Source organism: Anolis carolinensis, chromosome 2 (genome assembly GCF_035594765.1).
Source record: "Anolis carolinensis isolate JA03-04 chromosome 2, rAnoCar3.1.pri, whole genome shotgun sequence".
NCBI classification, from domain to species: Eukaryota; Metazoa; Chordata; class Lepidosauria; order Squamata; family Dactyloidae; genus Anolis; species Anolis carolinensis.
The window spans coordinates 320,131,771-320,157,706 of NC_085842.1; the positions used below are offsets into that span (position 1 = coordinate 320,131,771).

At 41.0% G+C, this 25,936-nt stretch overlaps 1 protein-coding gene across 1 annotated transcript; it reads right to left on the minus strand.

Moving 5' to 3' along the window:
• Nucleotides 1-4,884: 4,884 nt before the first annotated feature.
• Nucleotides 4,885-24,039, minus strand: LOC100563165 (aquaporin-3). The gene is made up of 6 exons (XM_003226366.4): nt 23,820-24,039; nt 12,930-13,056; nt 11,432-11,569; nt 9,527-9,645; nt 8,492-8,709; nt 4,885-7,442 (listed from the first exon to the last, which is right to left on the minus strand). The coding sequence occupies exons 1-6, from the start codon at nt 23,925-23,927 to the stop codon at nt 7,274-7,276; spliced, it is 879 nt and encodes a 292-aa protein (XP_003226414.1). The 5' UTR covers nt 23,928-24,039; the 3' UTR covers nt 4,885-7,273.
• Nucleotides 24,040-25,936: the final 1,897 nt, after the last annotated feature.

Sequence of the window (25,936 nt, forward strand, 5' to 3'; positions counted from 1 at the left end):
GATGTGTAAAGATATGTCGATAAATGCTGAAGTTAGGATGTTCCAAGTCATCATTATTCCCATTTCTATGTATGGCCATGAAAGCTGAACAGTGACAAAAACCGATAGGAAGTCAACTTCTTTGAAATAAGGTCCTGGAGAAGACTTCTACAGTGCAGCTAGAAAGACAAATGGATGAGTTAAAGAACAAATCAGACCTGAACTCTCTCTAGAACCAAGATTATTCAACTGAGGCCATCATATGACAGGACATATCATGAGAAGACAGTTTTATGTGATTTCAGCTCCCTGACAATTGCGGGGTTTGAAATGACTATGTGGATGGCTATATTTTCCAATTACAGTTCATATATTTTATATAATGCATATTGTTGTGGGGTCTAATTACACAATAACAACAGGATTCACTAGGCAAGACAATAATGCTTGGCAAGTTGTAAAAAAGAAAGGTCTCATTCCAGGTGGAAAGACTCCATCAAGGAAGCCATGGTTCCCCTGAGTTTTCTGAATGATAAGGTGGATGATACGGTAACTTTGAGGTCTTTCATTGATGGGGGTCTCCATAACTCCAAGATGATTTGAAGATAATTAACAACAACAGTCTTTCCAAGAGCCTGGCAGAGAGTCAGAATCCCATGGAGAAATTGGAGTATTCTTGCTCTGTGCCTTCAAGTTGACTTCAACCTTTGGGAGTCCTCTCTTTTTTTAAAAAAAATGATCTTTATTAAGATTTATTATTACAAAGTTAAAATATTGAAATAGTCAGAAAATCAGATAAGAAAAAGAAGTGATATATAATATGTTCAAATGTATTCAGCATATTTTGTATATATTTGATACTACAAAACGATTAGTAAAGGTAAAGGTTTCCCCTGACATTAAGTAATGATTAGGTAGTTCTAAATAATAGATTATTTAATCAATTAATGTAACTATCAAGATTTAATGTTGAATTAAAAAGAGAAGTAAATAAATAAGAGTAAGAATAGTGATAGCAGTGATAGAAATTATAAAAAGAAAAGATAAGAAAATTTCAGTTTTGGCTTCCTGGTATCTTCCTGAGGTCTAGTCCTTTTCTTTCTTTTCTTTCTTTCCCTTTTTTCCCCTTTTATTCTCCCTCTTCTTCCCTCCTTTCTTTGCATCTTCTCTTTTTCAGATCAGGATCTTTTTGTTCTTTTGTATAAGATATTCAGTTACTTGTTTCCAATCTGTTTCTTTTATTTTTATTCCCTTTTTCTTTGACATGAAGAAAGTTAGTCTGTCTATATTTCTGATCTCTAGTATTTTTCTTATCCATGTTTCTATTTCCGGTACTTCATCTTTTTTCCAAACTCTTGCATAATGGATTCTTGCCGCTGTAGTCATTAGAAATAATAGTTTATCTATATTTTTTCTATCCTCATCTCATGTATTCCCAGTAGGAAGGTGTAAAGAACCCAGGCAGAGGGGAATCTTTTTAAAAATCCCACCTCTTACACCGATTGTGGAGAAGGATGATGTTTCTATTAATTAATTATTATATATTTTATATCCGCTGCCACCAGTTATTAAACATGTTTTTATGTAAAAGCTGCCACCAAATTATAGATGTTTTATAATGCTGCCACCAAATTACAAAGGGGATTATCAACTCTTGCCACCACTGTTGGAAGATTTAGCCACTGGCTACTTAGAGAGGAGACTTTTATTTTTCTTCTTTCTTCTTTATTCTTGATGTGTGTATATATGACAGACTGAGATGTTTGAGAGAACAAAAACAAGTTTATTCAGGCATAGCTTAATGGTTACAATAACTTTTCTTCTTGTTTGAGGCACGTTACTGAACAGTTGCAAAACTATATTGTGGTGTCCCAAACTTCTTAAACGCCAGTTCTTTCTCCACTAACAGACTACCTTGAAATAAGTCACCAAACTTATTTTATCCCTGATCTCCTCAACTGCGAATCAGACTTCCCTGTTCCTTATCAGGGCACAGACTACCTAAAATAAGTCACCAAACTTATTTTAGAAATGACTCAAAATCCCACATTTGAGCCACCCTGATCCCCCAACTGAGAATCAGACTTCCCTGTGGTTCGCTGACCACAGACACTGACTGACTGACTGAGTTTCCCTCCAAATTCTGCTCTCTCTTCAGCTAACCCAGTTGGCTCCGCCCCCTTCTCCATGGCAGTGCTGAGTAACTGAAATATTAACCCTTTTTAAACACAGTTAAACATGGCTTCTAGAACTTAAAAAAAACCACACTTCATTACAGAAGGTTTCTGGTTTCAACGGTATTTCTATTTCTAAAATTTTCTGAATCTCATTCTGGTTTTTGTTTTTTGTTGTTTTGGGTTTTTTTTACAAAATTCTTTCACTCTGTCACTTTGGGAGTCCTCTCTTGGGTGTTTTGGTGGATAAGATTTATTCCAAGTTGTTTCCTCATTGCCTTCACTTAAGGCTCAGGGAGCATGACTTTCTCAGGATCACCTGGCATTTTTCCATGTCTGCGGATGGAGTCAAACCTTTGTCTCCCAATCCCAAACTCAATCCACTACCCGACACCAGCTCACCCGTGTCTTACCCGTGTGAAAGTGCAGCTTCCTTGAGAGTCACCCCACGCTGCCCGTCCCACCCACACCTCTAGGAATAAAGGTAAATACTTTCCCAGCACTGGGAGGGGCAGGTTTGTCCAGGTAAAACAAGAAAGAGAATGTGAAATCTCCAAAAACAGCAAGAGCAGGCTCCCTGAACAAGTTGTTTCAAGATAAGGGAAGTTCTTCAGTTGCATTACTTACTGCTTCCAAAACCTGGGGCGTGATGCCATTTCTGTCTGTGCCGACTCCTATTCCCAGGTCGATCCAGATAGAACCAGGGAGCCTTAAGGCAACGGCTGCAGTAGAAGCTCCAGTCAGATAATAATGAGCCCAAATTATGCCCAAATTATATCTCGGGATCATGTCATCTACCTCAAGTGGCCTATCCCCTGCTGTAATTTCTGATGTGAATCTTAGCAATAGCTCCAAATAAAGTAGATCCATCAAATCAGTTGGATTTGTGGAAGGCTTTCATAGCTGGAATCATTGGGTTGCTGTGGGTTTTTCGGGCTGTATGGCCATGTTTCAGTAGCAGTCTCTCCTGACGTTTTGCCTGGTATTCTCAGAGGCTTGTTCACAGGTCTGTTGGAAATGAGGCAAGTGGAGTGTATATATATATATATATCTGTGTTATGTCCAAAGTGGGAGAAACAACCCCTGTCTGTTTCATGCAAGTGTGAATGTTGCAATTAGTCAGCTTGATTAACATTGAGTATCCTTGCAGCTGCAAAGCCTGGCTGTTGCTGCCTGGAGGCATCCTTTGTTTGGGAGGTGTTAACTGGCACTTGGTTGTTTGCTATCTGGAATTCCCCTGTTTCTGAGTGGTGTTCTTTGTTTACTGTCTTATTCTGGTGTTTTTTTTAAAAAAATACTGGTAACCAGATTTTGTTCTTTCTCCCATCCTGGACGTTCCATATATATATATATATATATATATATATATATATATATATATATATATATATATAGGCACTCCACTTGCCTCATTCCCAAAGAGCTCTGAACAAACCTATGAGGATGCAGCCAACAACAGGATTCAGGGCTCTCCATTCTTATGCTTCTGGTGTGTGTAGTGGCTCATTTCGTCAAATATTGTGTTATTTTGCCTACAATATTTTGGAATGGTTGGCAATGGGAGGAGGTCCATGGGGTGACGCCATGAGTTACCACACTGAATGACACCAATGTTTTTCTCTTCAGAGGCACATCTGAATTCAATTCAAAGGTATCAAATTAGGATTATGTATGTTACACATATGTGATATGCAGGTACGTTTAGATTGTTTGTGACATCACATACACTAATGTTACATTGTGCAAAATTCCAATGATACTGTTTGTGACTGTTTCACTTTGACAAAAAAGTAGTAGGGTGGAATTATACATGGCATGGATGCAGATAAGAAAAAGGGGTTGTGAGTTTGTTTGTTTTTTGCATCATACTAGAACCCAATGGGAACATCCTTTAATCTGAATGCTGAATAATTCAGGACACATAGAAGTTCTTAATACAGCACAGAGTTGAGCTAGGGAACTTGCTTAAGTGAAATGTTACATTTGCTACAAACTTGTGTGGGTAGAGTGTGGTTGTCCCCAAGATACATATAATCCTGGATTCCAATTTGTGGCACCTGGAAACCCCACATTCATCCCCAAATCCCCTCCTCAATCTCCTCCAAAAATTACAAAAAAAATTGGTAACATTTCCAGGCGATTTTTCTCCACATCTCCAAAACATGTGAACACACATGTCCTTTGTTTTGCTTTTTGCACATGCTCAGTAAGTCTGTAGGCAGCTTCTGTTTACCTTGCCTGTTGTAGGCGGGCACACACAACCGTCCTAGGATCAATTACGGCAAAACTCCATTCTTTCCCAACTTTACGTTTATTGCATTGTTTGTTGCAAACATACTTCTGCAACTTAACACTGAAAAGTCTGTGTTTTCTCCAACCCTCTTTCCCCATGTAGTCTATATAATAGATCACATTTCTACTCATTGACATTTTTATTATAGGCTGGTATTCAAAGAAAGAAGGTGCAGTGGTGGTGGAATGGGTTAAACCCTTGTGCCAGCTGAACTGCTGTCCTAAAGGTTGGCGGTTTGAATCTGTAAGATGGGGTGAGCTCCCATCTGTCAGTCCCAGCTTTCCATGCAAGGACATGAGAAAGCCTCCCACATCCGGGTGTCCCCTGGGAAATGTCTTTGAAGACAGCTGATTTTCTCACACCTGAAGCAATCTCCAGTGTTCTCAATTCGCTTCTAACATGATTTTTAAAAATCCAAAGAAACCCTAGAGACATCCATTATACAACATAGATACGTATTTATTTTCTTTTTTAAAAAAGGAAATACATTACAAATGGTATAGACTTTACAAATTGTGCAGGAACTAGATTGTAAAAAAGCACCAGCTTTTTTTTAAAAAAATACATTAAGATCTTTCTTACAAGACAAAATGTTCCCAGCAAAGGAGTTTTTCATTCATATAAATACATGCAGATTTTCAATTATTTGCCTTTTCATTATTTCAGTTATGAATTATAGAGATTGAGTACATGCTGTGTCTGTGTATGGGACGACTCTCTGAAATCAAACTAAAGCACAATCTGGTTTGTGTTATTGGGCTCCACAACATACAACTCAAGGAGACCAGGTGGCCTAAAAAGATGGCACATTTGGGCATCAGTAATAGCATTTCCATTATAAGAAACTGGAGAAAACTTTTTGCTGCTGGAGGCCATGGAGACCCATCATAAGACATCTTTCAATGTACATAATATAGAGATACTGGGAAAGCTTGGGGAATTATGTGAGTTGTAATCCAGAAAATGTTAATTTCTAAGTTTTCTTAAGAAGTTGCATGGGCTCTGGAAGTCTTATACATGCCTGGGCTTTGGAAGCCCTATAAACCAAGATATGTCCTTCTGAAATGCCAGCCAACATGTCAACATTGCATGACTTTACATATACTTAGAAACATAGCAACCTGAATTGCAAAAAAATACATAGCAGGCATTGGAAAGAGTATCTCAATGCACATTGGATTCTACCAAACGTTCTCTATCTGGTGTTTCGATGTGCATCAATCAATGCTCATCTGCACCTGATGTGCATTGCCCAATGTGCAATGGTCTCTTTGCTGGCTCCCCTTCTCATTAGGAAGATGGATGTTGCAAAACTAGTCAGTTCTATTTTCTGCAGGCACAACTCCAGTTACGTAGGCATAAATCCCATACTGAATTCTAGCCTTAATAGAGACTTATGGCCCCATTAATATGAAAACCACTGGCTGCCAATGAATGAAAGCCTAAATATTTACCACTCAAATAAGCAGTGCAACTCTACTTTGGTGGTTCTTTGAAGGACCTGGAAGACTAGGAGGTCCCCTTTGCCCTGATGCATCGTGAGATGTTGAGAACCGCAGGGGATGGATCCTAATTGCAGGTAGGTAGACAAATTGTAGTTGTATGTGTTGCACAACGAATCGCTGGAATGCCTGTTTGTTGCAACAAAAGCCCTGGGCGGCCATCCAACCAAAGATGGAATGCTTTTAAGCCTGTCCATTTCAAGCCTGCTTTGCTCAGGCTGGAAAGAAACCACCCAGGGCATATGTAGAAGGAGGAGAAGAAGAAGCCGCTTGGAGCAAAGCCCTAAGTTGACACGTGCACACAGATTTATCAAAAGTCAAATGCCATAGTTGTGATAGGACATAACAAGGCAGTTTTACAAAGCTTGGAAAAGGTCTTACATTGCAAATCAGTGCTTTCAGCCACTCTTTCTTTAAATAGCCAGTGGTGAATTGTCATGCATAGATCTCATCTTGAGGTCAGTCTTACTTTGTTTGCTTAGGTGTCTGGGGAAAAGACTGATGAGATGGTTCATAAACTCTTGCCTTGTGTTCAAAATGTGACTGGGATGAATCCAGCCCTGGGAAGCCTCAGATTGTTCTGTAAAGGTTGTTCTTAGGCAGCAACTGCATCATATGATTCCTGACCTGAACCCCATCCCACCCACCCACTGGCCCCAAAATATTTACAAAAATGAAGCAACATTGTGTCAACAAGGAAGACAACTAACAGAGACAAAGCAATGGGTTTGTTAGCATTCAGTAAAAGGAGAAACGGGAAACTAAGTCTGGCGTTTTGTTGGCATCTTATATAGGTCTACAGGTGAAACTACACTGTAGAATTAATGTACTTTGACACCACTTTAACAAACCACAACTCCCAGGATTTCGTAGCATAGTCATGGCAGTTATAGTGGTATCAAACTGCACAACTCTGTCGCCTTAGTGTTGACCTCAGTCTTCAGTTAACCAAGTGCCTCATGTTTCACCCCAAGTGAAGACCTTAATTTAATGTTTGGGAGCAGGCAAATGCATAGGCAACTTCCTAAAGCAAATATATATATATGAAAGCAAGGATTGCAGTTGCCAGATGCTCAGCAACAGAGAGCAGTGGGTTGACTTTTACTGCATTATGGAGGGTTTCCACTCTTCTGGCCCAAAGGAAACTAACTGAACAGGGGCAGAGAATACTAGCTCAAAAGCAGGTGAGGAAACCCCTGCCGTGCGTCTGTCTTGTTCTGCATTCTCGTTTCTTTGGTTATTTGCAGTCTTTTTTTTTTTACTTAAAAAAATGTCCAAAGGCACACTGAGGTTGGAGAAAGGAGGAGCAGCTTTCTCCATCAGCTTCAAACAGCTTCCCTCTGCTTGATGTTGGAGAGCTTGACGTTTTCCTCATCGGTGGATTCGGGAGCTGGCTCATCATGGCATCCAATCATGAGTTGGTAGACCAAGACGCCAGCGATGGCCCCAAGGAAAGGGGCAACGATCGGGATCCACCACCAATTTCCACCGACCCTAGAAGAGATGAGCCCAAGAGAAGGAGAAGTGAGAGGGAGAAGAAGAGGAGGAGGAAAATGTGGAGTAACCATGCCTAAAAATCAATAGTCCTTGTTTTTTCATTCTCCAAACATGGTAGCTAACTTCTTCTGAAGGCCAACCACCCTTGTTATTTCCTTCTCCAAAACCAAACCTACGTATCCCTCCTTGATCTCCTAAGTCTGTCTTGTGAGTTCAGCTGAGGATTTGTTTACCATTCATCATCCCAAGATCTTATCTAGACAAGACAAGGAGGACTATGTCTTGACATGAATCTTGGAGGCTCTTGTATTGGCTCTGCTTTTTCTTGATACTAGAGATACCATGAGATGGTGAGTTGGGATTTCTGGTGGGTTGTGGCAATTCTCTTCTAATGAGAGCCACATGATGTGGCTACAACCTCAGGCTTGTTGCCATGATTTAAACAATATTTCTGGCAAAATACTATCACTGAGGAAGTTGGGACATTCCTACAGATATCTCGGGAGTTGTTAATTTAGGAAGCTTGACATTATAGCCAAATTCATATTCCAACCAATAAGCACTATGGACCAAACGACTAAAAAAATCAGTCTTTCTCCTCATAGGACATATTTTAGTTGTTACATGATTTTGATTTTAAAATATATTTATGCAGAAGATACTGTATTTTGCCAACAATGCACAAAATACAGTATTTTATGCATTTTTGGCCCCTGTATTATGCAAGCTCAGAAAACATGATTTCAGTTATAGACAAAGACATGTTGATACCATAGAACAGGCATGGGCAAACTTTGGCCCTCCAGGTGTTTTGGACTTTAACTCCCACCATTCCCAACAGCCTATTGACTATTAGAAATTTGTGAAAGTTGAAGTCCAAAATACCTGGAGGGCCGAAGTTTGCCCATGCCTGCCATAGAATCAAACTGGAAGACCTACAAAAGTTCAGACAAGCATTCTTTCTAGGCGTTTTGAGGTCCTCCAGTGCAATTCTGTGGCCAATTTCCAGCTGCCATAAGAAGAATACCATGTTGCAATGCACTTACGTGAAAACTTCTGAGCCCCATCCAGCAATGGCAGTGAAGAGACGAGGCCCAAAGTCTCGGGCTGGGTTGACGGCGTATCCGGAGTTGAAGCCCATGGACAGTCCAATCACCAAGATGACAAAGCCAATGGTGAAGGCCTCCAGACCTTTAGGGACCGGGTTGTTGTTGGGATCCACAATGGCCAAGACACACACAAGCAAAGCTGCGGTGCCAATGAACTAGAGGGGAGAAGGCAAGCAAGGAGGAGAAAGGTTACCACCGGATTCCTCACATTATCAAATTCTTTATTTATCCTCACTTTTAACATCGGTTACATCTGTTTCACTGATAGTATCGGCAACTATTCAAGTATTCAAGAACATCAGAAGGTCCTTATGTCCATCAGAATCATCAGAAGGTCCTTAGGTCCATCAGAATCCAGATGCATCTAGTCTACAGTTATAGTTCCCCAAACACTCAATCATCATGTTTCAGGAGTCATAGTCCAAATAATGAATTCCCCCAAAATCTGGCTAGTATTTTATTTCTGAGGGAGTTGACAAAATAGTCTTGAAACAAGTCTGTGCAGAAGTATATGGAACACTGCTGGGGTTTTTGGCCCTAATATTGGCTTCCAGCATATAATATCTCCATTATTGGATACTTTGTTTAGCTATGATGGTAAACATTTAATCACAAAACACTTTCTATGCTGGCGGAAAAGTGGAGTATTGAACAAGAAATAAAAATAAAAGGGGGAAATGAAATCAATGTTGCCATATTGCTGTTTCAACTTTTAGAACTCTCAGATCAAACTGGTTGTAACCATGTTTTTCCTATTTGGATCGGGACTTGGGTGGGTCTTGAAAATGATAGAGGAAAAACAATTCCTTCTCCCCAGGATTTCTCTCCTGATGCCATTTGGTGAGGAAGAGAGCCATCAAAATGAAAGCATTGTAGGGCCCACATCCACAGATCTCCTGCAACTTGTCCATTTGGGCTCTTCAACTGAACTGTCCCATCAAAATGCCTGGCTATGAGGCTTAACATTCTTACCTGGTCAAAGAATCCATTCACGGAGTGCAGATGTTCTGACGGGTAGGTCGCGAAGATGCCCGCCGTGCCATTTGGACCTGCCACCAAGAGCTGGTCCCCAGCGTGAGCCCATATGGCATCTAGAAAAGGAAACAAGGCTTGGATTATTTCATGTATCTCCATATTTATATTATCCCATGGGATCTCAGAATAGCTCATAAATAAAATCAATTACTTGTGTTTGAAGAAATTTAAAATACAAAGCAGTATCACAACACAACTTTGTGATAACTTCCAGGACAAGAATACCATAGAATTACTTGGAGGACCTAACAATTTCTTATAGAGATCTTTTTCTTTCTGGCACAGGTAAGTGAAACTGAATACAGGGCTCTTGCTGTATTTTGAAGAGATTAGAAGCAAACTACTAAACAATTCAACAAGTTAAGACAGCTCTAAGAAGTGATAAGAATTCAAAAGCCAATTCTGAAATCCTATCAGTTCAGCCTCAAAAGCTTCACTTTGAGGAGGAGATATTGCTTCATTCCTGGAGATAGAAAACAAAGTAATTGGGAGTCACTTTTTTGGGAGTGACAACTAGACATTGGCTCCTAGATATTGCTTTTTGTCACCGTAAACCAACAACCCATGGACATGTTTATCGGGCTGAGAAGCTTTCATCTCTGGCATGAATTGTGTAAGCCACCTTATCATTTCCTTAGTGCTGGATTTGGTAACTGCCTCAATTAAGTTATAACGGGGAAGGTCATAAAACATTGTGAAACTACTGAGTGCTTGTTGTGTGTCACGTCTAGCTCTTGCCCGGTGCTGTTAGCACAAATGAAAGAAATATAGCAATAGAGCGCTCATTGACATGGCAGTTTCCAAGAACCTTTAAGCCTATTGCAAACTGGTGAAATGTTTCATCTAGAGTATGTTGATAGTGGCCCGTCAACTGTCAATGATGCCTATTAATAATGTTATTAATTTCTACTATCCAATAAGAAAACTCATGGAGTATAAAATTTCAGCATTTTTGGAATATACTGGGTTAAATCCACTGGTTAACCCAACTACTCATTGTATTGGTGAGAACATGCTCCACCAACAGCTGGACAATACAATAGGTCTTCAGAGTTTCAGGAACTCTGGATGGTGGTTTGGTCTCCAATCCAATACATGTATTTGGGATAATATGATGGTTACTGCAGTTCTGAGACTTCATTAACACAAGACTGTCTTTCATTGTATTCTTGAGAACATTGTTCTACCAACAGCTGGACAACACAATAGGTCTTCAGAGCTTCAGGAACTCTGGATGGTGGTTTGGTCTCCAATCCCAAAACTGATTGAAATACATGCATTTGGTATAATATGATGGTTCCTACAGTTCTGAAACTTCATGAACACAAGACTGTCCTTCATTGTATTGTTGAGAACATTGGTCTACCAACAGCTGAGCATCACAATAGGTCTTCAGAGTTTCAGGAACTCTGGATGGTGGTTTGGTCTCCAATCCCAAAACTGATTGAAATACATGCATTTGGTATAATATGATGGTTCCTACAGTTCTGAAACTTCATGAACACAAGACTGTCCTTCATTGTATTGTTGAGAACATTGGTCTACCAACAGCTGAGCATCACAATAGGTCTTCAGAGTTTCAGGAACTCTGGATGGTGGTTTGGTCTTCAATCCAATACAAGTATTTGGGATAATATGATGGTTCCTACAGTTCTCAGACTTCATGAACACAAGACTGTCCTGCTTTCTATTGTCTTGGGCTCCAAGAACTGAGCTCTTTTCTTACTATACTGTGTTCATATGGATGTGTTTGCAAACAGAGGTCCATTCCAGAGCTACAAATGTGTAACACCAAAAGAAAATCAACACAAATTGAGAGACCCATGTGGTTAATTCACTTACCAAAGTATAAGCCATATACGATGCCTGCTCCGAGAAACGCTCCGAGGGTTTGTGCCAGGGCATAAATTGGCAGCTTGATCCAAGGCTCCCGGGCCATAAAGCACATGGCAAAAGTGACAGCAGGATTCAAGTGGGCACCTGTGAAATAACCCGTGGTGAGAGAGTTCAGTTTTGGTTCATCGATCCCAAGGAAACGTCTACTTTGCTTGTGTTACCGGAATCTACAGCTTGGCTATTTTACTCTTTGAACTACAATTCCTAGCATGGCTGGGGGATCCTGGGAACTTCAGGCCAAAAAGTTGCTGTGATTATTTGTGAGCACTACTCTGAAACTTAATTGACAAATGGTTGGAAAACCAGTGTTACTTGTCTGGATGTGACCAGGGCTGGAAAGGGGCCAACCTTATGGTGAGGTAATGCAGAAGCTGGAGCCGGCCTAAATTATGACTTCTCCAAACCTGTTCCAATTATGCAAATTAAGGCTAATGTGCAAAAAAAATCATTTGCATAATTCATTGTAGATAATTAACTTTGCATTCAGCCTTATGGGCAGCCAAGACGTTCATAGACCTGGGCTAAACCTCCAAGAGCCTTGCAATCTATTAGTTAAGCGGCCAATGTGAGTTTCAGGAGCTCAACAAACAACACAATGGAAAAGGCCAAAAGGGCTCTGGACTTCTAATTCCAATCTTATCTTATCCAAATATACACAACACGCTGGGGCTGCTACTGTCCTAAGATTAGACCCAGGCTGGATCTACTTGGCCATATAATCCAGATTATCAAAGCAGATAATCCAGATTATGTGCTTTGAAGTGGACTATATGAGTCTCCACTGCCATATAAACCAAATAATCTGGATTGTATGTATCAGTGTGTAAATGGGGCCCTAAGCTGCATCCTCGCTATAGAATTAATGCAGTTTCACACCACTTTAACTGCCATGGCTCGATGCTATGGAATGATGGGATTTGTAGTTATGTGAGGCACCAGCATTCTTTTACGCTTTGTAAAATTACAACTCAGTGTAAAACTGGGAGTCCAAGTTGGTGTCAAACTGCATTAATTCTACAGTGTAGTTGCACCCCTAACCAGAGCAGACAAAGTGAATTAATTATTGAATTATTGCGTATTTTATACTGTTGTATTTTATTGTATGTTGTTGGGCTTGGCCCCATGTGAGCCGCCCCAAGTGCCTTCGGGGAGATGGGGTGAGATATAAAAATAAACTTATTATTATTATTATTATTATTATTATTATGCATTAAAATCCTATTGTCTCAATGGCTGGCAACGGGGTTCAAGCCCCAGCTCCAACCAGGGGAAAAGAAATGCACATTTACTTGGAAGTTCAGTTGGATGTTCTCCAAATTAAGTGAGTATATGACACTCAGGGGAGTTTTACATGGGCGTAAATCAACTATCCAACGCCTTTTGAGTGCTAAATAGAACCAAGTCTGAGACATGTGAGATGCACAAATGGGATGTCATGGCATACCTGAGACCTGTCCGGCGATGAGAATGGCCAGCGTCACAGCAAAACCGAAAGCCAGGTTGACCGTCAGAAACTGTCCGTGGCTCCCTCGACTAAGCACGATCTGAGCCACCGAGCCACAACCAAACAACTGAAAGCAAACAAAAAATAATATTGTGGTGAGACCATAATCTTTGGGTGACAGTCATTTCTGCATGACTCTGCAGAGATAATTCTCCGGGAATAGGAAGGCTGGACAAACCCCTCTGGCCGTTTCCCAAGACAGGTAATCACTTATGCACATGTTAACTTTTTTATTTAACAATCGAGCCCCTGATGACCCAGGATCATAATCTTGCAGACTGAGGGTGCATCTACATCAGACCTGGTCAAACTTGGGCCCTCCAGGTGTTTTGGGCTTCAACTCCCACAATTCCTAAGCGCCTATTTCCTCCTTACTTTGGCTTAATTTCAGATTGCATTCCCTATATTACGAGTGGGTTTTCGAGAAGGAAAAGGTATTTTCTTGCCCAGGTGCAAGCGGAGTCTATTTGCTTTGCAATCGGCTCCCTGCTTCCGTCTTCTCCCGACAAAGACTTTTATTTGACATCTTATAGTTCAGGCCAAAGAGTCCTGCATGGCAATTTGTCCTTGAACTTTAAACAAAAATTGATATCTGAATCACACACACAACCTAGCCCAGCAAGAACGCCGTCATTATGAATGACAACTTTTCTGCCGAGGCGATAGAGATTAAGTCGGCCTATTGTAAACTCAGTCAATTCAAAGCTGTCAAACTTTTATCAACTTTTCAAGTGTCAGCATGCAACGGTTGAAAAGCACTGAATGGCACCAAGTGTTGAAACTACACTTTGAATCAGTCATTCGATTAGAAAAACATTGCTCTTCAATGGAAGCTGATAAGGAAACAAGTGCAGTTTGATCTCACTTTATTGTCTCAGATTCGATGTGAGACCCCACCATGGATTTACATGCATTTGTGGTTGAGTCAACTGCCATAGCAGTGTGAAACGTGTGCCTAAGCTCATGAGCATGTGTGAGCATGGCAACCTTTTTTTGGTGCACCCATTGCTTGAAGAACAATGCTCCTTTGTGCCCAAGTCTACAACTGCAGATTCTGGTTAATCCAACCTGCTCAAATTAGCCAGACAAAGAGCAAACAAGGACTGATTTTGAAAAGAGGTGGGGCTCAAAGCTCTAAGCCAAGAAATATCTTCACACCGCCTTTGGTGTGAGATATTGCAGAAGTGATGCCTGTACAGTAAAGCATGCTTTGGTACAAGCTCACTTCTGGGGGCTGATACAAGGGTTGAATGAAAAATAATGCCTCCACTTTCGTAACTCCTCAACAGATTGCAGTCCTGGTCTGCGGCAGGTTCTGGCTTGTTCAGTAGACTCTTCTCTACAGTTCCATTTGGCAGGAAGCCTTAGCATTGAATGGTTGTGTTGTTAAAGTGTGAAGTATGGAACCCTGTGCAGACATTTGGTCAATGCGACTTAAGCAACGTGCAGTCATTGAATTCTTGACAGCAGAAGGTGTCACCCCAAAGGAGAAAAACTTCACCTTCATTCTCATAACACAAGAAGAGTTACTAGCAAATTTCAAGTCTCCGCTTTCATTTCAGGCGTCAGCATCTTGGGTACCCATCCTGCAGAGATCTTCCGATAGCCAAGCAAAGCAATGATGTGACCCACACGTTCTGGTGAAATGCCGATTATGCTTGAAATTTCTCTCTCAGTGATACAACGATCGTCCTGAATCAATCTGCCAACCTTTTGCTTGTGAAACTCGGTGGTTGCTGTCACAGGACGTCCAACTCTTTGTTTGTCATGCAAGTCAGATGTTCCCACCTCAACATCTTTAAACTTACTTGCCCAACGGCGCACAGGACTCACATCAACACAATCACCATAAGCAGCTTGCATTCTCTGATGAATCTCCTTTGGGGTGACACCTTCTGCATTGACTGACTGTCTGTGCAGGGTTCCATACTTCGCACTTTAACAACACAACCGTTCAATGCTAAGGCTTCCTGCCAAAGGGAACTGTAGAGGAGAGTCTACTGAACAAGCCAGGACCTGCCGCATACCAAGACTGCCATCTGCCTAGGAGTTACGAAGGTGGAGGCATTACTTTTCATTCAACCCTTGTATAAGGTTGCCCAAGGAAGCTGAGAAAGGAGTGGCTTCCTAAAATTTGGGGGAAAGAGCCATAATGACATAGTGTTTTGAGCTTTGGATAATGACTTTGGAGAACAAGGTTTGTTTCCTTGCTCCACCATGGAAACTCAATGGGTTGACCTTGGGCAACCCAAACACTCTAAGCTCAGGAAACACCGTGATGGGGTTGCCTTAGTGTTGAAATGACCTGAAGGCACATAGAAATGAACATTGGACTTGCTCACTAAAGTTGAGAAGAGAATGAGGGAGCAAAAGAAATGGGAAAAGATGAAAGGAAGAGAACTAAAGGAAGAGGAGGAGGTGACAGCGTTTTGGTGCTATTCTGTGATCGACAAGAAGAGGACTGTGGCAGATATGTCTCCACATGGCAACTTCTAATTTCCATATTGGGGGAATAGTGAAGTTTGAAGGCACTTTTCAGGGTGTTCTATCTAATGCAGTGGTTCCCAACCTTTGGGCCTCCAGGTATTTTGGACTTCAGCTCCCACACTTCCTAACAGCTGGTAAGCTGGCTGGGATTTCTGGGAGTTGAAGTCCAAAACACCTGGAGGCCCAAAGGTTGGGAACCACTGGTCTAATGGGATACAATTCAGCACCTACAGTTCAGACTAAAACCCAGAACAGTCATCACCCCATTGATATAGAATCCACTATATGTCCTATTTTCCTCCCCAAAATCTGAGCAAGTGGAGAATGAGCAAATATTCCATTATTTCCCAACTTTAGAAGAGGGAATACGTTTTCTCCCGTCGTTGGTACTTATTTAATATAGTATCCAAGACACTATATGAGGTTGGTCTAGCAGGGATCTCTATCTGGAATTGCACAGAGAAACTGAAGCACATTCCCAAATTTGCGCCAAGCACATAAGATCCGCATGCACATTGGCACATGCTCAAGATCACTTTGGCAAACGTAAACTGAATGCAGACGTCCCACAAAAGGCCATACAAGCCCTTCCATAAGGGAGATGGCACATGCATAGTATGGGGTTCTTCACTCTGTATTTAAGCTGCATTAGTAGATCAAAAGGAATTCTTTTTTATTATTCGGAAATCTGTGTTCTTTGATCTTGCATTTGCTAACTCTTTCTTCAAACAAAGTAAGCCTCCCAAAAGTTCTCTTCAAGCTTTGGATGGTTCTCCAAAGCATTATATAGCTTTCCCTAAAAATGTAAGCCTGGGACGAATCAGACTGTGGGTTGCTGTGAGTTTTCTGGGCTGTATGCCATGTTCCAGAAGCATTCTCTCCTGACGTTTCACCCACAGCTATGGAAGGCATCCTCAGAGGTTGTGAGGTCTGTTGGAAACTAGACAAATGAGGTTCATATATCTATGGAAGATCCAGGGTGGGAGAAAGAACTCTTGTCTGTTTGAGGCAAGTGTGAATGTTGCAATTGGTCGCCTTGATTAACATTGAATAGCATTGAATAGCCTTCCAGCCTCAAAGCCTGGCTGCTTCCTGCTTGGGGGAATCCTTTGTTGGGAGGTGTTAGCTGGCCCTGATTGATTCTTGTCTGTAATTCCCCTGTCTTGAAAGCCTTCAACAACACAATAAAATTTGGGACTTCCAGATTCTCCAAGTTGCCTTCAACAAGGAAGGGAAATGTGTCCTTGATCATCTCAAATGTTTGCCTTCAAACAAGTTTTCTTTAAGGACCGGATTCCATGTTTTTAAAGAAGAAGATTCCTTTCTTCCTTCCAGACATAGGATGGAAACTTCTGCCATAGCTATTTTGTGTGTTTTAATGCACCACCACTACATGGTTCCACGTGCACAGCTCTGCTCATCCCACTATCAAGTTAATTTGATCATTGTCCAGAAGCATCTCTTTGCAAAAGTTGCACGACTTAGGTCACTAAAAGGATGCCGGCTAATCCAGGTCCAAATAAACCCTTGATGTTTAAACAGCATGATTACAACGAGACAAAGAAGAAGGAGATAAGAAAAAGAAGAAATACTGGAAAGACATACGATATGGGTTTAGGCTAAGCATCTACATCAGGGGTCCCCAAACTAAGGCCTGTGGGGCCCCAAGGTCATTGACCTGGCCCCTGTCCTAAACTTTAGAATTAGGGTTGAACTAAGTCTACTTGGTCTTTGGAGGTCTCTTTGCTTACCTATGTTCTTATGAGATCGTCTAGATGGTCTTTGAAGGTCTCTTTGCGTAGCTATGGCCTTATGGGACCATCTAGATGGCTTTTGGAGGTCACTTTCCTTATCTGTGGTCCTATGAGACCATCTAGATGGCCATTGAGGGTCCCTTTCCTTACTTATGGACTTATGAAACCATCTAGAAGGTCTTGAGGGTTCCTTTTCTTATCTATGATCTTCTGATGGTCTTATGAGGTCATCTAGATGGCCTTTGAGGGTCCCTTTCCTTACCGATGGTCTTATGAGACCATCTAGATGGTCTTTGGAGGTCTCTTTGCTTACCTATGGTCTTGAGATCATCTAGATCAGGGGTCTTCAAACCAAGGCCCATGGGCCAGATGTGGCCCTCCAAGATCATTGACCTGGCCTCTGTCCTAAACTTTAGTCTTAGGGTTGACCCTAAGTCTGAAACGATTTGAAGGCACACAACAACAATCCTAAGTTTGGACGCTTTCATTATAGTCTGGCCCCCCAACAGTCTGAGCGACTGTGAATTGGCCCTCCACATAAAAGGTTTGAGGACCCCTGATCTACATTCATGGCTGAGTGATACTATAAAGTCTGAAGGGACTTCCAAAAGTCATCTAGTCAAACCTTCTGCCTATAGTGCAGGCATGGGCAAACTTCTCACAAATATGCACCAGTTCCTGCTTGCACAAACAATGCAATGTCTGGTTTGATTGATTTCTGTGGGAAATGTCTCCCGGCTCCTTTCCAAAGAGTCAACACTCTTTAAATTCCAAACTGGAGTCAGCATTTCTCCAGTTCTCCTGGAGCTCTTGGCTACTCCACCCAAGCGAGTCAGGAAGGGTGTGCATGGCAAGGAGATAACAGATCTCTCCTGAATGTGCTTCTTGCTAAAATTCTCTCTTTCTTGGAGCTCCCAAATGAACAGAAGCCTAGAAAAGATTCCCAGGCTCAACACCTGCGGAGCCTTCCCTGATTTATTCGCCTGGTGCTTTTGTAGACCTGCCTTTCCCTTTATGGAGAGATCCAGATCTTGAAGGATTGATTGCAGGGCGTAGGCCAGGCTTCGTTTAATTAAACTTGGCACTGGCTGTAACATTTTGAATGATCACGGAATTGCCCGGGGCATGCCGAATCTCAAGAAAGTGCACCACTGAATAGGGCTTGGAGTCAAGTCAATTCTGCAACGCAGTCAAAATTGCTCAGATGTGTCCAGAAGCACTGGAGGAGCAAATATCTGTCTGAATTATATAACTTTGTCTTGACTGCGTTGAAGCCATTGAATTAGTATGGACTGTTGACTCAACATCAATTTGCTATACGCTTCAATGGGATGGAGTTGTGGCTGGTCAATCTGAGTCTTAGGTGAATCTAAAGCAGGCATGGGCCAACTTGGGCTCTCCAGGTGTTTTGGACATCAACTCCCACCATTCCTAACACCCTACCAGCTGTTAGGAATGGTAGGAGTTGAAGTCCAAAACACCTGGAGAGCCCAAGTTTGCCCATGCATGATCTACACTGTTGTCCTGTTTCGTCTTTCAAGAACAGCTTTAAAACACTGTGATAAGTAAATGAAAACTGCTTTACTTCAGCAAAACATAAAGTATGGAATAATGCAAAAGGAAGCAAGAAAGTCTTAGGGCAAGCACAGTTCTTAGTCTCTGATAAATTCCCAAATCAAAAAGCAGTCTTACTTCAGAAAAAGAAACAGCAATAAATCCTTAGTTTCCCAGATGCAGACTTGAAGCAGGCACAAGGGGAGCGAAGAGTCAGTTTGTTGCCAGCAAGAGCTGGCTGCACCTGCTTCTGCTTTATAGCCCTGAGTCCCCTCACAGCTGTTGGGGCAATTCCTAATTACTCTGGCAGTTATTCTAGCTGAATGACATCTCTGCTCTGTTTCCTTTCGCCTCTCCTGAAATGTGGGTACTTGCAAAATCTCCTCAGTTTCCAACTCACCCTCAGATTCACGAACACTTTCCTGCTCCCCTTCCTATTCTGAAGAAAAGGAATCCCTAACAACTGTAGAGTTAATGCAGTTTGACGCCACTGTAAGTACAACGAATCAATACCATGGGATCTTGGAATGAATTTTGCAAATTTTGCAGAAGTATAAGTCTCATGTTTCCATAGTATTGAGCCACGGGTGTTCAAATGGTGTCAAACAGCATTGATTCAACAGTGTGTACTCATCCTTAGTTAGAACTTTAAAAGAGCTAGCCAAGGTTCTGAAACTATTGGGAAGGTTCCATTGAGGTTACACCCTCTTTAAAAATGCGAGTAAAACCCAGTGTGGATTCATTACACTTCCCAAAATGGCACCTATAACCTGCAACGGGTGAGCAAGGTGTGAGTAATGGCTGCTCCTGTGAAAAATACTTTTCTTGGGAGGCTATTTCCATGCAAAAGACAAAATCCAAAGGAGTCAGGATCAATAAGTCAGGAGAGTTAGAAAGCAGGGCCAGGGACAGATAAGGCTTCATTTGACTCTTGTACTATAACCTATCAACATGGCCTCCCTTTAGGAATTTGTCCTCGGGGTAGAAAGAATATACTTTTATTGATGTAGCTCCTGGCAAGCACGGCTTTGTTGAATTGTTAGGCAATAATCCAGGACGATGGCTGATAAGAGCTAATGAATGGGATCAATGAGAGATGAAGACTAAAGGTGATAGTTAGTCAGATAAATGGAAATCTAGGAAGTTTGGGTTGGGATCTCCATTGCAATTGGATGAAAGGGACCCTCCTTTGACTCATGGGACGTGACAAAGATATGGTTTTGCCCTTCAAATGGACAGATAGACATAAAAGCAACCCCTTGTGATGTCTTCAGATCCATTGAGATGATACTATAGTATGTGATGTCAAAAGCGTAGGGCCGGATGATGCCACACACAAGATATCATCGATGGTGCCATTAAGCAAGGAAAGGGGAAATGACAGGGAAATTGTCTCCTCATAAAAATTCTTCCATCCCCAATGAATTTTTCCCTGGAAGGAACTGGCAAAACCACTTCTGAGTGGGTTGCTGTGAGTTTTCTGGGCTGTATGGCCATGTTCCAGAAGCAATCTTTCCTGACGTTTTGCCTGCATCTATGGCAGACATCCTCAGAGGTTGTAATAGATGCAGGTGAAACGTCAGGAAAGAATGGCCATACAGCCCAGAAAACCCACAGCAACCCAGTGATTCCGGCCATGAAAGCCTTCGACACCGCTTCTGAGTACGGTATTTCTTGCTGAGAAAAACCCTATCAAATTCATAGGTTCGCTATAAGTTGAACAGGTGACTTGATGGCACATAAACACAAAAAGATTAATCTAAATACCCTAAAGGCACCAGATCCCTTCTGGTCTTGAATGCTAAGCAGGGTCGGCCCTGGTCAGTATTTGGATGGGAGACCACCAATGGATACCAAATGCCATAAGCTGATGTCTACTTTATATTATTTTATCATTTTATTTTATTGTGTTATACTGTGTCATTGTGTTTTAATCTGTTTTATTTTATTCTGTTTTGTTGATAGTGTTTCTTTATGTTTTAATCATGTTTATGTTTTGTTCCTTTGGGCTTGGCCCCATGTTAGCCCCCCTGAGTCCCTTTGGGGAGATGGAGGCAGAATAGAAAAAATAAAGAATTATTACTATTATTCCAGAAGATATGAAGTTCCAGTAAGGAGAGAAAGAATATTTATTGCTCTGTGTTTCTGCCCAGACTAATGGGTTTCCTAGCACTTGAGACACTTCTACAAGAAGGGCAGAGACTATTTGTTCTTAGCAATGCCCTTCAAGGAAATATTCAACTTTAAAAATATTTGCTGGGCAAATAAGACTGGCAACCTGCTAGTGATACAATCTCACAAAAGTGTGGCTGATGCCCATGTGTGCATATTTGTGGCTTTTCTAACTCAAGAGTCCATTATGGGTAAGATTTACATCTGGAGTTCGGAGCGTGGAAATACATTGGACTGCAAATTCCAGAATCCCCCCTAATCATTGTAACTATTTAGTAGCACTTATACAGAAGGGATTTGGGAAGAGCTCTGGACTACAATGCCCAGAATCCATGAGCTATCACAGTAACTGACTACATAAAGGAGACTTTGATCGTACCTAAAATGAACATATTTAAAGCTGTTGCAGATGTGTGGAGTATCAGTTGCCACTTTGGGTGCATCTACACTGTAGAATTAACACAGTTTGACACTATTTGAACTGCCATGACTCAATGCTATGGGATCCTGGGATTGGTTGCTTTACAAGAGCTTTAGCCTTCTCCGCCAAAGTTGCCAAACTACAAATCCATGGCAGTTCAAGTGGTGTCAAACAGCATTAATTCCTCAGTGCGAATGCACCCTTAGACCATCTCCAAATTACAAGAAAAAGGTGACAAGAAAAAAGGATCATTGAAACCACTGTCACTTTCTTGGCTGGATCTCACCTGTCCGTGACACTTTGAATATTTACACATACACAAAAGTGCAAACTCACACTCGCACGTACACACAAACACACAAATGCCAGGAAAATAAGCCAACGATGCCAACTGGACAATGGAAACAAACTGCTTTCCTTGTGGGCAATCTATTTTTTTCTGGATTCCCCATATTTGGTTATCATAACAGTCCACATTTGCTCTAAGGATGCAGCTACACTGTAGAATTAATGCAGTTTGACAACACTTCAACTTCCATGGCTCAATGCTACGAACTCCTGGGAATGGGAGTGGCAAAAGACATTGTGAAACTACAACTCCCAGGATTCTATAATATTGAGCAGTTCAAGTGATGCCAAACTGCATTAATTTTGCAGTGTAGGTGCACTCATAGCATGTTTGGGTACTGATGGCTCATATTTAGCTTTTTTATATAGCGTGCAAAATATAGACTTGGGTTCAAGTCCTGGTTGATATTGAGCCAGGCAGGCAAGGCTACGATATACATTGTCTAGGTGGGAAGAAAGCCAAAAGTATTCCCAAACAGCCACGCAATTGATAGAAAATACTATCGCAGCCTGGTGAGATTGCAAAGTTCTCTGTCCCTCAAAAGCTCACCTGTTTGGAAAACTTTGATCTTAGAAAAGCAGAGATCAGGGTTCGAATCTCACTTGAGACTTGCTTTCTCCCAAGGAGGAAAAAACTAGATGTGCTGAGAATTTACTAAACCAGTGTAAAATACAAGCAGCCTGGTAGGGAAACATTTAGAGAATTTGCTAGTGTTCTGTGTCATGCCTATTTGGAAAACGTTAATGTTAATGTTTCAGGAAGAACGTTAAGACATGGCTTTGTGCGCAAGCATTTAATGAATAAGCAATATATTGATATGGTCTGAACTTAGGTTTATGTGCAATGATTCCTTGGAAAAGTAATTTTAAGTAAATATATGTTTTAGCTAACTTATGTATTTTATGTATTTTATGTGTTGTATTTTATGAATAGTTGTTAATGGTTTTAAATGTGTTGCTGTTTTATTGATCTGTTTGGCATTGAATTTTGCTGGTTGTTGTAAGCTGCCCTGAGTCCCCTCGGGTGAGAAGGGCGGGGTAGAAATGTTGTAAATAAATAAATAAATGTTAGAAAATGCTTTAGTTTTCCGGCTCTCTTGCAGCTGAAGGCGAAAGCTTCCCAAATGCAATAAGAAGACTTTCTATTTCAATAAAATACAAGGCAAAATCGGAAGCAATGCAGTTTTGAGACCACTTTCACAGCTCAATGCTATGAGTTGTAGTTTGGTGAGGCATCAGCATTCTTTGGCAGAGAAGTTTCTCCAAAACTACAGTCCCCAGGGTGCCATAACATTGAGCCATGGCAGTTAAAGTAGGATCAAACTGTATTAATTCTACAGTGTAGTTGAACTCTTCCACAACTCTCATTAATTTCGGTGGCACTTGTGGAGAGCACTTTTTGGCTAGCTGTGCATCTGCAAAAATCACAGCCATCCTCCAACCAAATTATCCAGAAAACTTTATATTCCTGTTTTGTAAAACAGCCTGCGCATTTTTGCCCAAAATGAAAAATTGTAAAAAGATGCAATTTGACATAATTTGAAAGTTTGTGTAGGATGGTCACTCAGTAGGGCACTTTTTGGCTATAAGTGAGTAGCATGCAATTGCAAAAATCACAGACATCCTCCAGCCAAATTATCCAGAAAACTTTATATTTCTGTTTTGTAAAACAGCCTGCGCATTTTTGCCCAAAATGAAAAATTGCAAAAAGATGCAATTTGACATGATTTGAAAGTTTGTGTAGGATGGTCACTCAGTGGGGCACGTTTTGGCTATAAGTGAGTAGCATGCAATTGCAAAAATCACAGCCAGCCATCCATCCTCCAACCAAATTATCCAGAAAACTTTATATTTCTGTTTTGTAAAGCTGAGCCTGCGCATATTTGCCCAAAATGAAAAATTGTCAAAAGATGCAATTTGACATAATTTGAAAGTTTGTGTAGGATGGTCACTCAGTAGGGCACTTTTTGGCTATAAGTGAGTAGCATGCAATTGCAAAAATCACAGCTGTCCTCCAACCAAATTATCTTAGCAATTCTGAGCATTTGCCTGAAATGGAATTGAAAAATTGCACGATAAAGTGAACACACTTACCACCAGGATGAGTGTGCCCAAGCACTCGGCCAGAGCTTGCCGGATGAGCTTATTCCTGATCCGCATGCGACCTCCGAGGGCCGAGAGCATCTCCTTCTGCCTGCCCATGGTGCCGGATTCCCTTCTCTTTGGTGCGCAGGTGAGCAAATCCTCAGCTCTCCAACTTGACTTCTGCTCCTGAGCGAAGCCCTCGTGTCTTATAAGCCTCTGGAGAAGGAGGAGGCAACACCTCCTCCTGCGTCACACCCTCCCACTTCCAGAACAACTCCTTTTTCTTCTCTCTCTCTCTCTCTCTCTCTCTCTCTCTCTCTCTTCTTTCTTGACAGCATAAAACTCAGTGGGCGGTTACATGTGTGTGCTTCTGTTTACTCAGGGTTTTTTTCCTCTTCCTCTTAGTCATCCATGGACCTCAGTCACTCACTCCTCCTCTGTTCAGGGAAAGAGTCTTGACGATGGCTCCAACTCACGCCGATGGTATTCTTGCCTTCAACAATGTATTCCAGGGATACAGGTTTCCGGGAATGATGCCCTTTGCCCTGCTTTCTTTCATGACAAAATCTTCCTGGCTGTTGAAATGATTGACTTCCAGTGAAAGTGTATCCTAGGATCGTGTGGAAGGACCTACAAAATGCTTGGAGAGAAGGCAAAAAGTGAATAACAATGAACCCTATTGAAACTATTACAGTAGTGTCTCACTTATCCAACATAAACTGGCCGGCAGAACATTGGATAAGTGAATATGTTGGATAATAAGGAGGGATTAAGAAAAAGCCTATTAAACATCAAATTAGGCTATGATTTTACAAATTAAGCACCAAAACATCATGTTAGACAACAAATTCGACAAAAAAAACTGTTTTAATCGTTTTAGTTTATTGTATAACGGCATCAATTGCCACTTGTAAGCCGCCCTGAGTCCCCTTGGGTGAGAAGGGCGGGGTATAAATAATTGAAATAAATAAATTATTGAATTAAAAAAAGTGCAGTAGAGTCTCACTTATCCAAGCTAAACGGGCCGGCAGAAGCTTGGATAAGCAAATATCTTGGATAACAAGGAGAGATTAAGGAAAAGCCTATTAAACGTCAAAGAAGGCTATGATTTTACAAATTAAGCACCAAAACATCATGTTATACAACAAATTCGACAAAAAAAAGTACAGTAGAGTCTCACTTATCCAAGCTAAACAGGCCGGGAGAAGCTTGGATAAGCGAATATCTTGGATAATAAGGAGAGATTAAGGAAAAGCCTATTAAACGTCAAATAAGGCTATGATTTTACAAATTAAGCACCAAAACATCATGTTATACAACAAATTCGACAAAAAAAAGTACAGTAGAGTCTCACTTATCCAAGCTAAACAGGCCGGGAGAAGCTTGGATAAGCGAATATCTTGGATAATAAGGAGAGATTAAGGAAAAGCCTATTAAACGTCAAATAAGGCTATGATTTTACAAATTAAGCACCAAAACATCATGTTATACAACAAATTTGACAGAAAAATAGTTCAATACGCAGTAATGTTATGTTGTAATTACTGTATTTAAAAATTTAGCACCAAAATATCATGATATATTGAAAACATTGACTACAAAAATGGCTTGGATAATCCAGAAACTTGGATAAGCGAGGCTTGGATAAGTGAGACTCTACTGTAGTTCAATACGCAGTAATGCTAAGTAGTAATTGCTGTATTTACGAATTTAGCACCAAAATATCATGATGTATTGAAAACATTGATTACAAAAATGCATTGGATAATCCAGAACGTTGGATAAGCGAGTGTTGGATAAGTGAGACTCTACTGTATTAGTATACCATATGTTCGTGTGGAAGCACCTACAAAAAGCTTAGAGATCATGCAAAAAGATGAATAATAATGAACCCTATTGAAACGATTATTAGTATATCATTGGGTTGTTGTGTGGAAGGACCTACAGAATGCTTAGAGAGAAGGCAAAAAGGTGGATAACAATGAGCCCTGTTGAAACGATTGACTTTCACTGGGAGTATATCATATCTTTGTGTGGAAGGACTTCCAGAATGCTCAAAGAGAAGGCAAAAAGTTGATAACAATTAACTCTGTTGAAACAATTGACTTTCAGTAGAAGTATATCAT